The sequence below is a fragment of the Onychomys torridus genome, chromosome 8 (assembly GCF_903995425.1).
Source record: "Onychomys torridus chromosome 8, mOncTor1.1, whole genome shotgun sequence".
Classification (NCBI taxonomy): Eukaryota; Metazoa; Chordata; class Mammalia; order Rodentia; family Cricetidae; genus Onychomys; species Onychomys torridus.
This window is the reverse complement of record NC_050450.1, coordinates 64,423,893-64,443,855: the sequence shown is the minus strand read 5'-3', so window position 1 is coordinate 64,443,855 and position 19,963 is coordinate 64,423,893. Positions and strand designations below refer to the sequence as shown.

The 19,963-nt window shown below is 44.4% G+C and overlaps 1 protein-coding gene across 1 annotated transcript in view; it reads left to right on the top strand.

The window, feature by feature from the left end:
• The window catches only part of Vps53 (VPS53 subunit of GARP complex), a 146,222-nt gene that overhangs the window by 26,466 nt on the left and 99,793 nt on the right, over window positions 1-19,963 (top strand). The window contains exon 5 of the mRNA XM_036196517.1: window positions 18,439-18,525. Within this exon, the coding sequence (XP_036052410.1) occupies window positions 18,439-18,525 (87 nt within the window). The remainder of the gene's footprint in view (window positions 1-18,438; window positions 18,526-19,963) is intronic.

Sequence of the window (19,963 nt, the reverse complement as noted above, 5' to 3'; positions counted from 1 at the left end):
GCTTGTTTGTTTTTTTAAGATTTCTTTTTATTATGTGTATATGTCTGTGTAAGTGTGTGTGGGTGCTCTGGGAGTTACAAGCAATTGTGAGCTTCCTGACATGGGTGCTGGGAACCTAACTTAGATCCTCTGGAAGTGTAGCAAGTGCTCTTGACTTCTGAACCATCTTTCCAGTTCCTCCTTTCTTTCTTTCTTTCCTCCCTCCCTTTCTCCCTCCCTCCCTTTCTTCCTCCTTCCCTTTCTCCCTCCCTCCCTCCCTCTCTCCCTTCCTCCTTCCTTTCTTTTTTAGACAATATCTCATACTATGGACCAGGCTATGCTAGAACTCATTATGTAGCACAGGCTGGTCTTGAACTCCTGATCCTCCTGCCTCTGCCTCCTAAATGCTAGGATGACAGGCAAGGCAGCACCTTGCCTGGCACAGGGCCATGTTTCCTAATCATTCTGTTTCTATTTTCTCTAGAAAAGGAGGTTAATAATATTTACTTGCTTCATTTGTAGTTAGAGATATCATGAAGATTTATGAACCAAATCAAGAAAGTGTGTTACTTTCCAAGGAGAAAATATTCACTGCTTTTCATCATAAAAATTAGCACCTCATCCAATTCAGATTAGGCATTAGAACAGAAATCATGTTTCCCAAACTGAACCATGGTGGGCGTGGGCTCTGCTGCCTGGTGCTGATCCTGAGTGTGCGGCTGAGCTGGTTCTCAGCGGTGCGAAGGCAGGAGTGCTTGTCTTTTACTTTCCATCACTCTTAGTTTATAACATTCTTTCATCCTTTCGTGGGAAGAAAATTGTCTTAGTTAGGATTGCTATGTCTGTGTAGAGATACCATGACCACGACAGCTCTTATAAAGGAAAACATTTTATTGAGGCTGGATTACAGGTTAGAAGTTTAGTCCATTATCATCATGATGGGAAGCATGGCAGCGTGCAGGCAGACATGGTGCTGGAGAAGTAGCTGGGAATTCTACATCTAGACCAGCAGGCAGCAGGAAGAGAGAGAGAGACACTGGGCCTAGCTTGAGCATCTGAAACCTCCAAGCCCACCCCAGTGACACACTTCCCCCCAACAAGGCCACACCTCCTAATAGTACCATCCTCTGTAGGCTTACAGGGGCCATTTTCATTTAGACCACCACAAAAATTAAGCACATTGATGGATGAAATTAATTAAGGAAATAAATAATAGTTTTAAAGCATATACACACACATAAGCACACATCATGCCAGTGGGGCAGGGCAGTGCACATCTGCAGTCCCACCACTTGGGAGGCTGAGGCAGGAAGGTCATGAGTTTGAGGCCAGTTTGGGCTACATACTGAGGATCTGTCTGTAATAAATAAGAAAATGATTAAATACATATCAACTGCTTGTTTTCTTCTAAATAAACCACCTTAAAAATGCATAAGTTTTTGAAGTTTAAGCAGTTATTTCCCATTAGTAACTGAGAATGGCTGAACATTTCTCCTCCTTCTGCCTCCCCAGGAGCTGAGACCGTAGCACCTGCCCCACACCCTATCCTCCACCTTCTGGTGTGTGTGTGTGTGTGTGTGTGTGTGTGTGTGTGTGTACACATATGCATGTGTGTCTGTCTGTCTGTGTCTCTTTTTTGTATTGTACTTTTCAGAATGTTCTCAGGCTAAGATTCCTGTGGTCTGAGCATGTCCCTGGAATGCAGACAGCACTGGTTCATGGAGCAGCCTGGCTGTCAGCCTTCTGTAAGCATAGTGTCCCTCAGATTGCTTGAGTCTGGCTGCCATTCGCTAGCCAGGACTTCTCACATCGGTGCAGGCTAAGGGCGGCCGTCTTTAGCTGACAAGTTGAATCCGTGTGAGTGCTGTGCTTTGCTTGCTCTTCTGCAACACTTAGCTGCGGCTGAAGCTGTGGCTCTTGATTAGCCTGGAGTGGGACTGGTTAATCGGATTACTGCAGCACACCCTCTTACTGCAATGAGCCTTGAGAGCACGTGTCCCCCTCTTGGATGTTTTGAGACAGGGTCTCTCTAAATAGCCCAGGCTGGCCTTGGTCTTAGTCCTCCTGCCCCATGTTCTCCCATGCCTACCCTGGTAGAGCTTTTATTTGTTTATTTGTTTATTTATTTATTTATTTGCTTACTTATTTATTTATTTATTTATTTATTTTCGCAAACACATCTGCTGTCTCACTGGGCCTCTGCCATTCGTCCTGTGAAAGCCTCATTTTCAGACACCCTGTGAGGAATCTAAATAACGATTTTCTCCTTCCTCTATGACTAAGAAAGGCCGGACATTTGTTTCAATCCGCAAAGGATAGCAGTCCTGGGCAGTGTTGATTGTACAACATTGAGTGGCAGCCTGGTCAAGTGAAAAGGCTGGAGTCCTGAATTTGTTGTTTTTGTCTTTAGGACATGCTGCTTCTTTCAGCCCCAGTTTCATATTCTCTCTCTCTCTCTCTCTCTCTCTCTCTCTCTCTGCCTCTCTCTCTTTCTCTCTCAAGAGAGGGTTTCTCTGTATAGCTCTGGCTGTCCTAGAACTCATTCTATAGACTGGGCTGGCCTTGAATTTAGAGATCCGCCTGCCTCTGCATCCCTAGTGCTGGGATTTAAGGTGTGCGCCACTGCACCCGGCCTTTGCCCCAGGTTCTCATCCAAGCTCATGACGAGAATGCCTGCCCTAGGGTGGTGAGGATGAAGATGAATGTATCTTAGACCCTCACACTCCTGGGCTCACTCAAGTTTAAGAAATGGCAGTAATGCTTCAGCTGCTGATTGTGACAGCTGTTGGAATCCCTGTGTCCCAGATTCTGTATGTCCAGATGTCTGTCAGGTCCCTGTGCCTTTCCCACCAGTTCTACTCTTTTATCCCTACTGCCTTGCTTTAAAGCCACTCCAGGTACCACCTTGTCCTTTTACAGCCAACCCCCTGCTCCGAGCCACGCCCTCAGCCCACATCTCCTGCTTCATGAGCCAATTTTAGTAAGTGTCGATTCCCGAACAATTCCTTTACTTGGATGTCTAAGTCTAATCCTCCTTCTGCAATCTCAGTTTCCATGCTCAGAGTTGCTTTTCCTATTTTGCCCCCTAGATTAAACTAGATTAGCCAGCACAGACTTTTCAAATAACTATTTATTGCTTCTACCTTTTCTTGCTTCAGTTCGTTACTTTGTATTCGTGTGGTCATGTATATATTACTTCTTCCTTCCTTCCTTTTCTTTTTTTTTTAAATACAGGGTTTCTATATAGCTTGACTGTTCTGGACCTCACTATGTAGACCAGGCTGGCCTCAAACTCATAGAGATCCACCTTCCTCTGCGCCCTGAGTGCTGGGACTAAAGGCGTGCACCACCACACTTGGTTTATGTGTATTACTTCTTTCTTATCTGTCTTATTTGAGTACCTTTGCACAGGCATTCGGAGGCCAGAGGATGATGTCAGGTGTCCTTCTCCGTCATTCTCTGCCTTATTTGAGACAGGGTCTTTTAAACCTGGAGCAGAACTGGTAGCCTGCAAGCCTAGTGATCCTCCTGTCCTGCCCCCACAATGCTGGGGTTATAGGTACATATGTGACCAGGCCTGGCTGGCTTTCTCCCTCTTTCCTTCTTTCCATCCTTCCTCCCTCCATCCCTTCTTTCTTCCTTCCTTCCTTCCTTCCTTCCTTCCTTCCTTCCTTTCTTTCTTTATTGCCGTTTTTTAAGACAGGGTTTTCTCTGTGTAGTCTTGACTGTTCTAGAACTTGCTGTATAGACCAGGCTGGCCTCAAACTCAGAGATCCGCCTGCTTCTGCCTCCTGAGTGCTGGTATTAAAGGTGTGTGCCACCATACCCGGCTGCCATGCCTGCTTTTTACATGGTGCTGGGATATGAACTCAGGTTCTTCTGCTTGTGCAATGGAAGCTCTTAACCACTGAGGCATCTCTCCATTACCTGAGAATAATAATCTTAAGGGGAAGGCTTCTCTGAATGCCACATTGCTCACATCTTTAGAGTTTTCTAAAGTGGGGGTTGCACTTGTGCTGCCTTGCAGATAAGGTGCTGGTCCATTCACCTCCCCAACCCCCCCTCCCCCACATATATTTTTCTGTGTATGTGTGTGCCTGAGTGTACGTGTGTGTCTACCTCATGTGTATAGGAGCCCATGGAGGTTTTAAGAAGGCATTGGCTCTCTTTGGCTCTCTTAGAACCCGAGTTGCAGGTGGTAGGTGCTAGGAACCAAACCTGGGTCTTCTGTAAGAATAGGACATGTCGGGGCTTGAGAGATGGTTCAGAGGTTAAGAGCACTGGCTGCTCTTCCAGATGTCCCAAGTTCAATTTCCCAGCAACCACATGGTGGCTCACAACCATCTGTAATGAGATCTGGTGCCCTCTTCTGTATACATAATAAATAAATAAATAAATCTTAAAAAAAAAAAAATAGGACATGTAGCCAGGCAGTGGTGGCGCACGCCTTTAATCCCAGCACTCGGGAGGCAGAGGCAGGCGGATCTTTGTGGGTTCAAGACCAGCCTGGGCTACAGAGTGAGTTCCAGGACAGGCTCCAAAGCTACACAGAGAAACCCTGTCTCAAAAAACCAAAACAAACAAAAAGAACAGGACATGCTCTTAACCAGTGAGCCAGCTCTCCAGCCCCACTGTGCTTGTTCCTAGGTATACCTAGCATGTCCCCCTCAGACCTGGGCTTTTGCCCCTTGTCATGGTATGCAAGAATTCAGCAGGTTCACAGAGATTTGTGGTGTGTGTATGTATGTGTTTGAGATAGGATGCTCTGTGTGGGACAGGCTGACCTCACATATGTGGGGTGTGTGTGTGTGTGTGTGTGTGTGTGTGTGTGTGTGTGGAGAGAGAGAGAGAGAGAGAGAGAGAGAGAGAGAGAGAGAGAGAGAAGATCTCTATCTCTGTGTGGTGCAGCCTGACTTCAAACTTGTGTGTGTATTGGGGGATGAGTAATATGTGTGTGTGCACTGACCTCAAAGTTGTGATCTTCCTGCCTTAATCTCTCAGAAAAAAATGGTATTTAAAAAAATTTACTATTTTCATTTTTAAAATAGTCTTTGAATATAGTTTTTTAATTTCATCTGAGAATGGAGCTAAGTGTTAAGGAATATATTTAATGATCCTCTTTAAAATTTTTGCTAAATTTGGAATATAGAGGTAATCAGGGTGGAGAGTGGCACATGCCTGTGATCCCAGCACTTGGGAGGCTGAGGAAGTAAAATCTCGAGTTCAAGGCCTCTGGACTACATGGCACAACCCTGTTCCAAACATAAAACAATTCATAACTTTAACTTCTTCATTCATATCACTGCATTTAAAAACCATTTTGTATCAGCGTGCGTGCGTATGTGATGTGTGTTTGTAAGTGCGAGATATGCACTGGGGAATTCATATAGAAGTCAGAAGACAGCTTTGTGGAGTTTACTCTCTTTCCACCTTATGTGGGTTTGGGAAATCCAGCTCAGGTTGTCAGACTTTACCCTCTGAACTTTTTTGCCAGCTCCATATCATTATATTTTGAACAGTTTTATTGAGATAGAATCCATACACAATATAATTAATCAGTTTTAACTATCTTTTTATATCATCCAGTATCATTTGATATAGTACACTGTTAATATTAAAAATTCATAGAACGTATGTAACATAATGCACTGTGTTGTTAATTATAGTCACAGCGCTGTGCAAGTTCCACTGCTCTCTGTATTTCATTCATCCCCATCAGAAACTCGGGGATCATTAAGCGAAAGCTCCCATAGCCTCCTGGGGCCTCTAATAATACCTCCTTGTGGATTTTCCTTTTGTATGTAGTCTGACCTTTTGTTTCTCACATATTTCACTTACATCTGCAAGTACTGGCTGGTTGTGTGTGTCAACTGGACACAAGCTAGAGTCATCAGAGAGGAAGGAGCCTCAGTTGAGGAAACGCCTGGATCAATTGTGTGATTGTGTCAATTAGTGATTAGTTGGGGAGGGTCCAGCCCACGGTGAGTGGTGCCATCCCTGAGCTGGTGGTCCTGGGTTTTGTAAGAAAGCAGCCTGAGCAAGCCAGGGGAACAAAGCCAGTAAGCAGCACCCCTCCACTGCCTCTGTATCAGCTCCTGCCTCCAGGATCCTGCCCTGTTTGAGTTCCTGTCCGTGACTTCCTTCAGTGATGAACAGCAGTGTGAAAGTGTAAGCCAAATAAACCCTTTCCTCCCCAACTTGCCTTTTGGTCAATGCTGCTGTGAGGTACAGCCTTCACCAGCTCAGAAACTGAAGGGTAGCCACGGAGTCAACTTGACTTTTCTACCTGAGCGAGTAAAACTTAATTCTCTGGGACTGGCAAAAAAGGGAAACATACCAGGGCAGTGGTGGCACACGTCTTTAATCCCAGCACTTGGAGGCAGAGGCAGGCGGATCTCTGTGAGTTCAAGGCCATCCTGGGCTACAGAGTGAGTTCCAGGACAGGCCCCAAAACTACACAGAGAAACCCTGTCTCGAAAAACCAAAAAAAAAAAAAAAAAGGGACACACACACACACACACACACACACACACACACACACACACACATCAACATGTCAGGATATCACCTAAGGTGCTAATGAATGGCAAGCCTTCAGCAGGTCAGAGAAACTGAAGAGGAAATTTGGAGTAGGTGAACTACTTTACTGGACAGATGAACAGACACATGAGGACTTCTCTGGGGGCTAGAACTTAGTTCTTCATTTTCTTACTCTCTGTGTTTGTTCTGCTCTATTCTTTTTCTGTTCTGCTCTTCTGCCCCGGTGTCTCCCTTCTGCATCTTTCCTGATAACTGCCTTCTCACCATTTACTGACGGATGTCTTCCTTCTCCTTTATTGTTTCTCTTACCGCTTACATACACCAGCAAAACCTTTCAAGCAATATAAAAATTACAATGTGGTTACATTCTATCTTTTAGTAAATGACTTTTTTTTAAGTGAAAAATGTCTTTTAAGTAAAAGAAAATGAATACAAGTAAAAAAACAACATGTTCCCATTTCCCATACATGATTAAACATCTTATGTATTGCAGGTGAAAAATAAATTGTCCCTAAGAACCCACATACGTTCATCCCCAAGCAACTTGTTACAAATTAACAAAGTGTAAGCAAGCAAGGTATTTTTCTCGGCCAGTTCTTTTACTGGCAGGCTACATTTTGTGGTTACAAAGAAAGGACCAATCATTTTATTATTTATCTCAAAAGGTAATCCTATACAAAAAAATCTTAAAAGAATCACAAATCTAAACTTTTATATATGAAAAACAACCAGTCAGCTATACTTTAAATCCTCAGGTTACATACCCATTCAACAACAGTTTTTTACATCAGGAAGCTGAGGACAGAAATGGGTACAAGGAATTAATCATCACCTTTGATCATCAACCCATCCTAACAAGAAAGGTATATCAGCCAGCAGTAGCCAGGCTGCCATTGTTTTTCTTCCATGACAAAATGAGTTCAATGAGTCCCTTGTTCAACTATTAAAAGTGTGCCTTTCTAAACTAAATTGTTCCCTAAGATTTTCTACCTCAAAGCCATTAACAAAAACATCTTAACCTAACCTTAAGTCATTATTTAAAGCTTGATTTTAGCTATGATGCACACCAAAACCTATGAACACATCTTCCAACATTAAGATTAGAGAACTTGAGCTAGCCTAGTTTCTGGGACTCAATTGTTTTCCTTAATCATTAACCTAAGCCACAGTCTATACAGTTCCTCAACAGAAATTCATTAAGTCTGAGCTGTGTGACATTTCCTTGTTCTTATTTTCTATCTTCTCTAGCTCCTGCTTTATTAGGGGATGGGGGCAACACTATATCCTGCCTTTACCTATATTAAATTTCCCACTTAACTAATGTCTATCATAATCCCTTACTATATTTGTTAAAAACCCGTAATCATCAAAATTCTATTTAACACTATTATTATATAAAATTATTACTTCAATTAAACAGTACAGTTTAAGAGGAAATCATCTTCACGACAATCTACAGGTAAAATCCACAGTAGAATGTGATATTTCCATGAGATAATCACACTACATTAAAGGCAGTAGGGACCCCCCAACACTCATTCACACCCTTGCCGATACCAGAGAAAAATGGCAGAGGCAAACATGTAAAGACACAGTAGTAGCAAGAGACATTCTGGAGCTGAAGCCCTCTGAGCCTTGCCTGTCTGAGGTTCACCCATCAGTGCCTGGCATTCTGGTGGGCTGATCTCCTAAAATCAATTCCCATCTGCTGCTCCTCTGACATTACCACCAACAAGTCATGGTATTTTGTTGCAGCAGTGGAAACCCTAAGACATCAAGGCTTATCCATATTAATGCCATGTATTAGAACTTCATCTCCTTTATGGCTGAGTAACATTGCATTGTATGGACCTACCACATTTTATTTTTCCTTTCATCCGCTCAGGATCCTTCTTTCAATTCATTTCAGTAAATACCTGAGAGTAAAACTACTGAATAATTTATCTTCATACTTATAGACATTTTCTATATTGTTCAAAATGTTAGTGTTTTTCTTTTTGGCTAAACACAGAGTGCATTAACATAAGTGTGTTTCCTATTTTGCCTTCATTTAATACATGAAACTGTTTCAGATAAGCGATACATAGTTGTGGTTTGAATGAAAATGGCCGCCATAGTCCCATAGGAAGTGGCACTATTAGTAGTGTGGCCTTGTTGGAGTACATGTGGCATTGTTGGAGAAGTGTGTCACTCGAGGTGGGCTTTGAGGTTTCAGATGCTCAAGCCAGGCCCAGTGCCTGATTCTTCCTGCTGTCTGCCTAGCTGGATGTAGAACTCTCAGCTACCACCCCAGCTCTGTCGGCTTTCATGCTGCCATGCTTCCTGCCCTGACGATAGACTAGACCTCTGAACTGTAAGTGAGCCCCAGTTAACTGTTTTCTTTTATAAGAGTTGCCGTGGTCACGGTGTCTCTTCACACCACTAGAAACCCTAACTGAGACAATAGTCTTAAGCTTTTGTGTCAGTGCCTAATAACAGAGATGCTCTCCCCACACCAGCTAAAACCGCCCTGCATTTCTCTTTGGTTTAGTTAACCAGTCCAGCCATCAAGCTGTTTCCTTCATGAGCATTGAAACACAAGTCCCACTTATCTGGGATGTGATTATTGAAAATAGCTTTAGAAAGCCAGTGTGCCAGCGGGAACAGGGGTGTTTTATTAGTCTTCCGAGCCATCTCCACATAAATTGGCATTCTAGAGGAGTCTGCAAGAAAGGCCCAGCATAGCTCTGGTCACCTCTCCATTCCCATTAAAAGCAGTCAGTACAGTCTACATCTGCAGAGGAGGCTGCCCTCACCACTACCGTAGCTGTCGCTCTTGCTTTGACCGCTGACAGCTAGAGGCTTTGCAAGGGAAACTTCACTCTCACGTTGAAGCTTTGCCTTAGAAAAAGCAGCAGTAACTCTGCCAACAGACAGAGCTTTCTGGGCCTCAAATCCTTGACGCAAGAGTCATTGAGCTGTGTGAAAACAATGGGTGGGAACTTGAAACCCCGTCTTCATGGAAGAACTTGGCCTCCTTTTCTCTTCCCTCTTTTAGCCACAGAAATACAGTATGTAGAGCAATCTGGCCCCGACTGCGGGTCTTCTGTCAGCCTTTCCATTAATAACGCCTGCTTTTCAGGGGTCTGCAATAAAGCTGTAACATCTCCTTTGTTCTGATTCCGACTCCCTGGTCTCTCCTGGGGAGATGAATTTTGCAAAACAGAGACAATGCCTTTCTAGTCTGTTTTCGTTTATTGTTTTGAGTTGTCTTCATTAAACCTTTTAAGTAAGGAGAAACTTATCCTCCCAGGAGTGTTGGATCACATGCCAAGATTCTAATTTCTTTTACATTTTTATTTATTTTTTGAGACAAGGTCTCATGTAGCCCAGGCCAGCCTCAAACTTCCTGTGTAGCTGAGGATAACCATGAGTTCCTGGACCTCCTGCCTCCACCTGGCAAAATTCTGATTTCTGTTTCTCTGTTGTATTGTGGTGTCTAGAAAGATTCTGGGTTCCTCTTTGGTTCTGATTCTGATACCTAGACTGTGAGCATTGGGCAGTGTAGTTGAGTGCCATTCACTTTATAGCCTCCAGTTAAAAGCAGATGTTTCTTCTATAAATGTGCTTATGACAAGATTTAATGATCCCATTTGTTTTGTTTTGTTTTGTTTTGTTTTGTTTTTTAGTAAAGCAGGAGAAGAGAGTAAAGGGGAGATGGTTCAGTGGGTGAGGATATTTGCTCCATGAGTTCAAATCTCCAGCACAGATATAAAAAGCCATGTGTGATCATGTGCATGGTTGTAATCCAAGTGCTTGCTGTGGTAGATAGAGGATGGCTAGGGCTTTCTGGCTGCCAGCCTAGCTCCATGTTCATGAGTCACCATGTTGGTGCTGAGAACTGAACATGGGTCCTCTGAAAGAGCAATGTGTGCTCTTAACTGCTGAGCCATCTCTCCAGCTCCTCATTCTTAGTTTTTATAACGATGAGTATGGTACCTACCATTTCAAATGCGCCAGGCAAGTGTTCTACCTTTGAGCTATAGCGATGGTTCCTAAATGTCTTTTGAAACAATAACAAATACTTCCAAGCAGATTTGGGAGCCACTTTTCCTTGCTACAGAACCCGAGAAGCTAACTGGTGCACATGCATGTCCTAACCATAGCAGTAACTGTGATGGCATCCACCAGCCTGGTATCTGCCAGCACAGTGGAGAGAGGCCTGAAAGAGAAGCCCCAGGGTGAAAAGAGCCCTGTGTCCACTGTACACCCCACTAGTGGTACTAAAATAGTGGGAATCCCCTGAGTTCCCAAAGGGAGTAGGTGAAGCAGGAAGAGGGCATGCTCAGCTGAAGTCTCAGGGACATGAGACTCCCTTGACAGGACGTCCAGATGTTGCCCCAATAGGCTGCTTTCTCCTGAACAAATACCCGTAGCATAGCTGAGAGTTACTCAGTGTCTAAAATTAGGACTAGTAAGCTCTGGGGAATTAAGATGAAGTAAGGAACCTCTGACTTGGCACTGCAAGTCTGGCTGTTTGTGGGAACACTTGGACAAACTGTTCCCCAGTGCGCCTGTTCCTGAAGTATTGAATCTCTGTACCTTTATCCAGCAAAAACAGCTGAGGGTTTTTCTTAAACGTTTCCTTTTCTTTTGCCATTTGGACTCACTGCTTCGAATGCTCTCCTCAGCAAGGGTTACATTCCATCCAGGGAAGCTGTGTAGACTGCTGCGGCCATGCCTGCAGAGTCAAGACTAGTGTGTTGTGAGCTTTGGGCAATATAGAAACAACTTGAAATGTAAACGTCTAGTCTTGTTGGGTACTGCTGAGTGGGCCCTGGCCTTGTCTTAGGATTTAACTTCTGGCTTGTGTCCCAAAAATCATAGAAAACAAGCTCATTGGTTCACATTTTTCAGTGACTGTGGTTTGCAGAAATCATAAATAAAAGTAACTTGTGTGGAACAGAGCATTTTAGCAAATAAAGTGAGAATTACTCCCTTTGCTCGGCACATTCTTTTGACTCACAGACTTGGAAAGAAAACTGTGCTGTAAATAAAGCCCCTTTATACTCTGGATTTCTGAATGGGCTAATAGAGGAGTAAGTGTGAACTCCAGTGATTCTCATCTCATGGGTGCCCCTGTGGCCCCTGAGCAGTGCTACTAACTCAGTGTATTGTAGGATGCAGGGAAAACACAATGCTAAGGTCCAGGGGCAGCCGAGAGAGTTCTGAAGCTTCTGCAGCTGTTGGATATCTTCTTGGAGAAGGAGCTACACTGTTACCATTGCTGAGGCTTCTTGGAGCACCTCTGCTCCAGCTGAGGATGCCTTGTTTCCATAGCAACAGCTCTGAATGGTACAGGATGGCCCACAGTTTCAGAAAGGACTTTCTATAAATAGAAGCTACTTACTCAGATGTTTCTTCTACCAGTAGATGACATCAGGGCATTTGTTTAGGAGTCACTTGTATCCTTTGCCAGTTTTTGCTTTCTAGACAGTTATCTTACTAATGCTGAGGAATGATTCTTTTATTCATCTCTCAGTGTATCATTTTTCTCTCCTAGCTACATTTCTGTGGCGTGGGGTGGGGGTGCACATGTGAGTACATGTGCATGTGTAGACCAGAGGTTGACATTGGGTGTCTTCCTTAGTTGCTCTACACTTTTTAAAAAATGAGTTAATTTTAGAGGGTAGTGCATGGAGAGCAGAAGTCTAAGTTGTGAGAGTCAGTTCTCTCCTTCCACCTGATGGGTTCTGGGAGTCAAACTCAGGTTAACAGGCTCAGCAAGTGCTCTTACCTGCTGAGCCATCTTGTAGTCCCCCGATTCGTTTTTTTGAGGCAGGGTCTCTCATTAAACCTGGAGCTTAACAGATTCACTAGACTGGCTGGCCAGCAAGCCCTGGACATCTTCCTCTCTCTCTGCTTCCCCAGTGCTGGGATTACAGGTGCAGCACTAACTCTCAGCTTTTTCCGTGGGTTTGGGGATCCAAATTCATGCACAGTGTGCAGCAGATACTTTATTGCTTGACTCATCTTCTTAGTGCCCCACCCCCAGCCCCCTCAACTTACGTTTCTTATTTTTCTTTCTTTTTTCTTTGTTTTGTTTTTCAATACAGGGTTCCTCTGTGTAGCCTTGGCTTTTTGGGAACTCACTCTATAAGAGCAGGCTGGTTTAGAACTCAGAGTTCCACTTGCCTCAGCCTCCCAAGTGCTGGGATTAAAGGCATGCACCACCACCACCTGCTGCATGTTTACATTTCTTGCAGGTTTCCCTTGAAAGCTTTTCCTCTCAGATCTAGCACAGTCCATTTGGTAGACACCCCTTCTTATTTCCCTTCCTTCCTTTGTATGGTAGGATGGTTTTCGTTGTTTGTTTTATGATTGTCATTTGGCTTTTGAGGTAGGGTTTTGCTGGGTAGTCCAGGCTAGTGTCCTACCCCAGCCTCTTGAGTGCAAAGATGATCACCATGCCCAGCAGGCACTCAGTTTTTATTAAGGATAATTAAATAAGGAAGTCAACCAGTTTTTATTAAAGATAATTAAATAAGGAAGTCAACCTTTTTCTGAAGCCACCTTGACTTTCAGCATGCTTGGGAGATGTCATTCTTGTCCTTCCCGGGTGCCGTCAGGTACTAGACTTGGCCAGCTTGTTTACAAAGCTCTTTCCAGGGCTGGAGAGATGGCTCAGTGGTTAAGAGCACCAACTGCCATTCCAGAGGTCCTGAGTTCAATTCCCAGCATCCACATGATAGCTAACAACCATGTGTAATGAGATCTGGTGCCCTCTTCTGGCCTGCAGTCATACATGCTGTATACATAATAAATAAATAATCTTTAAAAAAAAGTGTGTGTATATATATATATAGTATATAAACAGAAAGATCACCGATGACCTTCATATTCCATTGGAACAGTCAGGAAACTGTACTGGTTGCCACTCATGAGCGTGGCACTCATATGTGGAGTCAGGACTACAGGTTAAAAGACAAAGTCCCGATTTAAATTGCCTTAAACAATCAAACAGAATGTGGAGGGAAAATCGCAGGGAAGGGAGTTGAACACTGGGAAGTGTCTCCTTAGGCCTTGTCGAACATCCAAGACTCAGACCTGAAGCAGTGCCTGTGCCTGTCTCTCCCAGGAGGCTAGCCTCCTTCCTTTATTGGAGAACCTTGCTGATGTCTAGCTTAACCTCATCTTCAGGATCTCCTTCCCAGTTTCAGCTCTGGAAAAATCATGATTGTAGTGTGTGACTGTCTGCTCCTTTAACACAGGACTCTGTAAGAACACTGTGAGGGAACCTGCAGGTTTTGGCATGTATTGGGTTAACAATTCCAAAGATTTCATCACCCAACCCCAGGATTCTTCCTAACAGAAATCTCTGGAAGGGGTGCTATTATTTCTGTTCTAGAAATGGTAACATTGTGACTCCTGGAGGCCAAGCAGCTTGACAGGGATCACATGGTTAAAGCTAAGCCTCCAACCTCAGTCTCTGGCTCCAGGTGGCTTGCTTTTATCCGGTACAGTATGTTTCTTTCTTATGTCATAGAGAAGAAAGGGGAACCAGCAGATTAGATGTCAATGTAAAATAGCAATGGTGGAAAAATGATAGGAAATCCGATTTTCTTTCTAGTAACCTTAAATGTTACTACTTTAAGTTTTTTGTTTATTGTTTTTTATTTTGTTTTGTTTTGTTTTGTTTTTGAGACAGAGTTTCTCTTTGTAGCTTTGGAACCTGTCCTGGAACTCACTTTGTAGACCAGGCTGTCCTCGAACTCACAAAGATCCACCTGCCTCTGCCTCCTGAGTGCTGGGATTAAAGGCATGTGTCACCACTGCCTACCTTTTACAAGATCTTTAAAAAATGAACAGCAGCAACAAATGGTAGGAAATGGGATTTCAGTTTTTGAAGACTGCCTTTGGGTTAACCAGAGTGATATAATTCTCTGGTAAAGCTAACTACCCAGTTAGCTCCATCTTTGAGCCAAACGGAGTGCTTAGTGACCAAGAGCATTGCCCTTCTGTTCTGCCAAAAGAAACAGGAAGGGAAGAAAGAGAGTAGAGACCTCTGGGCCAGGTCCCTGCTGCTTCTCTCCTGGGCCAGTGACCTGGTCTGGCCAGGATCCTGCTCTGAATGTACCTCAGGAGGCAGGACACTTGAAAGACATGGCTATTGTGTGTGGTGCACAGAGGCATGAGGATACTGTAATGGCTTTTGCTAAGTCTTGGAAGCAAGCTCAGTGGGTCACTTGTGTCTCTGAGTACAGCTGTTGAGTTGCCAAAAGAGGGCCACAGTAGAAATTGCTGTCCAGTGATACCCGAGGCTCAGACTGCCACCATACTGCTCCATTCAGAGACACCAGGAAGAGCAGAAAGGCAGGGTGATGGAAAGCAGACATTTGGGGTGATTGATTCTGTTTTTAATCTGGATCCAGTTTGACATAGGAAAGTGCCATATTTAAATGGTGTCCAGGAACGGAGCTAGAATCTTCCAGAGCATTTTCTGATTGCCTGTGTCAGATGTGCATGTTAGTATTTTGTTTTTTGTTTTAAGAAGAGTCTTCTCCTTCCATAGGTCTTTTTCCCAGCTGTGAACTGTTCTGTGGTGCAGTTGACTATTGGAGCACAGATAGCAAATACCAGGACTAGTTGAGAGGGACTTACTCTGTAGACTGACTTCTCAGAGGAAACATTTTGACTCTGGAAAATGAATTATATTAACTTTCATGAGCTTCAGTACATTATTATAACAAGCAAAGGCTGAAAAAATATCTGGCAGACCGTTTATCTTTCTTGAAGTCTGTGAAATATAAGATTGTGTGAGTTTTGTGTCCCTTGGTGGAAGCAGTCTGGAGAGAACAGGAGCTCCTTAGTGTATAACCTGTCCTTTTTTTTTTTTTTTTTTTTTTTGTTTTTGTTGTTGTTGTTGTTTTTGAGCTGAGGATCGAACCTAGGGCCTTCAAGCGCTCTACCACTGAGTTAAATCCCCAGCCCTAACCTGTCCTTTTAAGGTGTTTGGCTATAACCCCATCAGCCTGTCATTGTAACATGCATGCCTTAAACATCACAGAATGCCATGCAAGCCATGCCCAAGAAGAAAGTCTTTTGGCAGTCTGTTGCCTGCAAGGTCTCTGTGGTATTCTGACATTATGACTGAAAAGCCATAATGTTTAGAAGCCTCCAATGAGTTTAGAGTGTACTGACCCCTCCCCTGTAGCATCACCTTGGCATTAAACTCGGTTACCCAGGCAAATGCTACCAATCTAAAGTGTGATGCTGTGAGTGATTTTGAACCACTGCTTGTAGCTGTGCCTGAGGTTAAGGGGATGGTAGACCACAGCACCCTGATGCAGAGTAGTCTGGGTGCTGCCGCTCAGTGCTGACATTTTTAATATTTGGCAAAGCTTTGTCGGATGTTAGCTGTGCTATTGCTTTAGCTAGATGCTCTTGGTAAAGTGACCATATAACTTATCACCAGGAGCAGGTGTGTGTGTGTGTGTGTGTGTGTGTGTGTGTGTGTGTGTGTGTGTGTGTGGTTTTGCCCATCACCTGGAACTGGAGTTACAGACAGTTGTGAGTTGCCAGGCTAGTGCTGGGAAATGAACCTGGGTCCTCTGCAAGAACATCCAGGGCTCAGCTGCTGAGACATCCCACCAGACCTACCAGGGCCGCCTTTGAGAGTGAGAGGAACTCTCCATATTATTCTGAGCCACACAACCCCACACTTGAGGGCAGAGGCAGAGTCATAGGTTAAGGCTAGCTGCCACTGCATCATGAGTCTGTATCTTAAAAATCCAAAGAAGGTGCTGAGAATGTGGCTTATTTCGTAGAGCATTGCCTGACATTCATGAGGGAAACCCCAGGTTTGATCCCTAGAACTGCATATTACCACATCTGTCTGTAATCCTGGCACTGGAGGCAGGAGGATTAGAAGTTCAAGGTCCCCCTAGGATACATAGTGAGTTCTAGAGAAGCCTGGGCTCCAGGAGATCATGCCCCAACAAAATAATGCAAGCCGATCTACAATAATAATAACAAGAATAACTTTATCATTGTTACATGGTGCAGTCGTCACATAGTGTGACCATCCTAGCTAACCCCAGTGGACAATTGCCTGGAGTATTCATGTCCTTGGGTATGTACAACCGTTAGGCAGCTAGTTCCATAGTAAATCCAGAACTTTATAAAGGCCCTGGGTTTGATTCTTAGCACTGAAAAACAACCCAAAAATTATAGAAACAATGCTCTTCTACAGTTATCCTAGGACTCCACAACCAGTTCCCCGCTTCTGAACTATTTACACAGTAGAGTGTGCAAGCATCTCTCACTGTGAGAATTCCTCCATTCATTTGCTGCTGCTTTCCCACACTCCATCAGTCACACAGAAAACTTATTAAGGTAGTCTGCTGGAGTCCAACGAACTTTTTCCTTTCTTCCTTCCTTTCTTCCTTCCTGCCTTCCTTCTTTCCTTCCTTGCTTTCTTTTTTTTTTAAAGGTCTCCTTAAATAGCTCAGGCTCACTTCCAACTCATGGCAATCCTTCTGCCTCAGACTTCCAAGGACTGAGATTACAGGCATGTGCCACCGTGTCTAGCTCAATCAGCTTTGTTGTGGCCCATGTGATGTTGTAGCTATCCCTTGCTGGCACTGTGTGATGAAAATGAGTGAGTCAGGCTGGGTTCCCAAACCACATTATTTACCTACACAAGTGGCAGACAAATCTGGGCCATCATGGCCAGCCCAGCCTTGTGTCCGCTGCCCGCTCCCAGTCCGCTGTAATCCGCCCTCGTCACAGCCTTTAGCATCTTCCCTGCAGTCGGTGGCAGCCCTCTGTCCTAATCCGGTGTAAGGAGTGAGCGCTCTTTTCACCTTTGCACACTGGTTTGGTTTGCGTGACGTCACAGTCCTGTTTACCTGCGGATGGTGGTTTCACTTTTGAAAGTCTGCCACTGCCTTCTCTCCCAGACAGCTGGACTGTCTGAGAGTTCTCTCCTCCCTCCTCCCCCATCTCGCCTTCCCTCTCCCCTCGTACAGGCACCTGATCAGAATGTCCTTGAGTGACTGAACAGCTGTGGGCTGTCACTAACCACAGAGCCCGTGAACCCTCCACGCTGTAGTTGTAGTGCTCTTCCTCCTCCCCACACCCGGCGATGTGGCAGTGGTCACAGTTTCCGTGGGTCCCGTCCATCTTCGTGGAGGTTTACTTCCTGAGAACCATTTGGCTCACTATAGCTTCAGATGTGCCCTTCCGACTTCATTTTATTGGTTTCTAAGTAGGATACCATAAATGTCTAAGATTTGCCACAACTTTGGAGTCCCCATGCCAGTCCTGATTTTGGTGGTGGTGGTGATTGTAGACACAGTCTTTTAGAGTCGTTTTGTAGATGAGGAAGCTGATACCCAGCCAGTGCCCCAGTCAATTACTTCTGACATGGGGCTGCCACTGTTTTCACAGGTGTGAAGGCTCATGCACACACTGAGAGACAGCTCTGTGTCTCTTTGTCATCAGTAACAAGTATAGGAATCACCAAAATAGAGGGCCTGCTTTAGTTTTCAATGGAGACTTTATGGCAAGCATGGTAGCATGTGGTTAGGATCCTAGCACTGAGAAAGGCAGAGGCAGGAGGATTGCTGCAAGTTTGAGTCCAGCCTGGTCTACAGAGAGTTCTAGTTCAACCATGACTACATAGTAAGGCTCTGTCTCAGAAAACCAAAAACTGAATTTAAATGTTTTGCTGTAGATTACTAAGTTCTTAGACTTTGCTTGTGCTCATATATGAGGCTTTATCTCCCTCTCCTCTTGTGGTGCAGTGAAACTGTCGATCAAGAACAATGACTCAAGAGTTTCTAGTCAGAACCTTCCAGAGACTGGAATTGCTTAGAGCAGAGTGACTGGCACTTACTCTCCTTGCTTCTAATTTTTAACCTACTTCTCTTATTCCAGGCTCTCGAAGAGGCCCAGAAAGCCATTCAGCAGCTCTTTGGCAAAATCAAGGATATCAAAGACAAAGCAGAAAAATCAGAACAAATGGTGAGTTAGGTGTCTTAGCGGGAAGTTAGCAGCGTCTCATCCAGTCACAGTAGCTACAGGCTCTTCTTCCCCCTGCCTGCCAGTAGTGGTCATGCATTCCTCTCTGAGTACATCCCAACTGCCTCAGAGGAGCTGCGAGACAGGGGTGACTCACCGGCCTTGCTGCCCTACATTTGCAGCCGCTTCTTCAAATCGGAAATAGTCCCCCCATACACACACACACACACACACACACTCAAGGAGTTTCCTAGTCATTTTGGATGCTTTTCTCTAGCATATTTCTAGCTTGTGTTTCCCAGTTAAGATATCTGAGATGTAATATGGTAAGTAGCTCACTAACACTGGTCGAGGGTCTGGGGTGGGGGTACTATACCCAGGATGCACGCACACAGTTTTCCTACTCTCTGAATTTGTAGGGGATGTGCTCAGAAGGCACCCTGCTGACCAGGAACCCAACCTTAACCACAGCTGCTCCTCAGGAGCCACCAGGCTGCGCTGGGTGTCTGGGCTGAGAATCTAAGTCATGTGATGCATCTAACTATGAAAGAATGAAAACGTCTACCTCACAGGACCTCAGAGCAGAACACCTAAGGGTCTGCATTTTCTCTGGAGTACAATACTCAGCACCAGGCAGTGTGGTCACCAAGCGACTCTAGCAATGATGACATTTGCTAGAGTTCGTTGTACTTAATTTTGTTTATTTTGAGACAGAGTTTTCCTGTGTAGACCAGGCTGGCCTTGAACTCACAGAGATCCACCAGGCTCTGCCTATCAAACACTCAGCAGTTATACTCAGCATTTATGCTCAGCAATAACGCTATGGGTTTAAGCTGCTGTTCTGGACTATGCACCCTCTTCCAGCCAGGTAGGGCACAATGATAGGGGAATTAGTGCTTGGCAAAATCTCTCAAGGTGCCAAGCACAATGCCAGTTCCTTCATATAAGTGATTTGATACAGCCCTCCTGACAGTCTTACAGTGAGATTTAGTGTCATTGCTGTTTTTTATTTATTTATTTCGATTATTCATTTTGTAAATGAGGAAACTGATACTCAGCAAGAAAATTGGTCTGAGACAGAGAGTGTCTGAGTGGTAGAGCTGAGATCCAGCCCTATATTTGTCTGAATCTGAACCCACCTTATCTTGCTTTGTCCTTTTTGGATGCTCATGACTGACCTTTACAATTAGTTTCAGCAATCTGTTTTGCAGAATAGCCTTTCATACATTTGCCCTGAGTACTCCTTACATGTCCTGCCATTAAATGTTTTGTTTAGGGAGCTGGAAAGATGCCTCAGTGGTTAAGAACACTGACTGCTCTTCCAAAGGTTCTGAGTTCAATCCTCAGCAACCACATGGTGGCTCACAACCATCTATAATGAGATCTGGTGCCCTCTTCTGGCCTGCAGGCACACATGCAGGCAGAACATTGTATACATAAT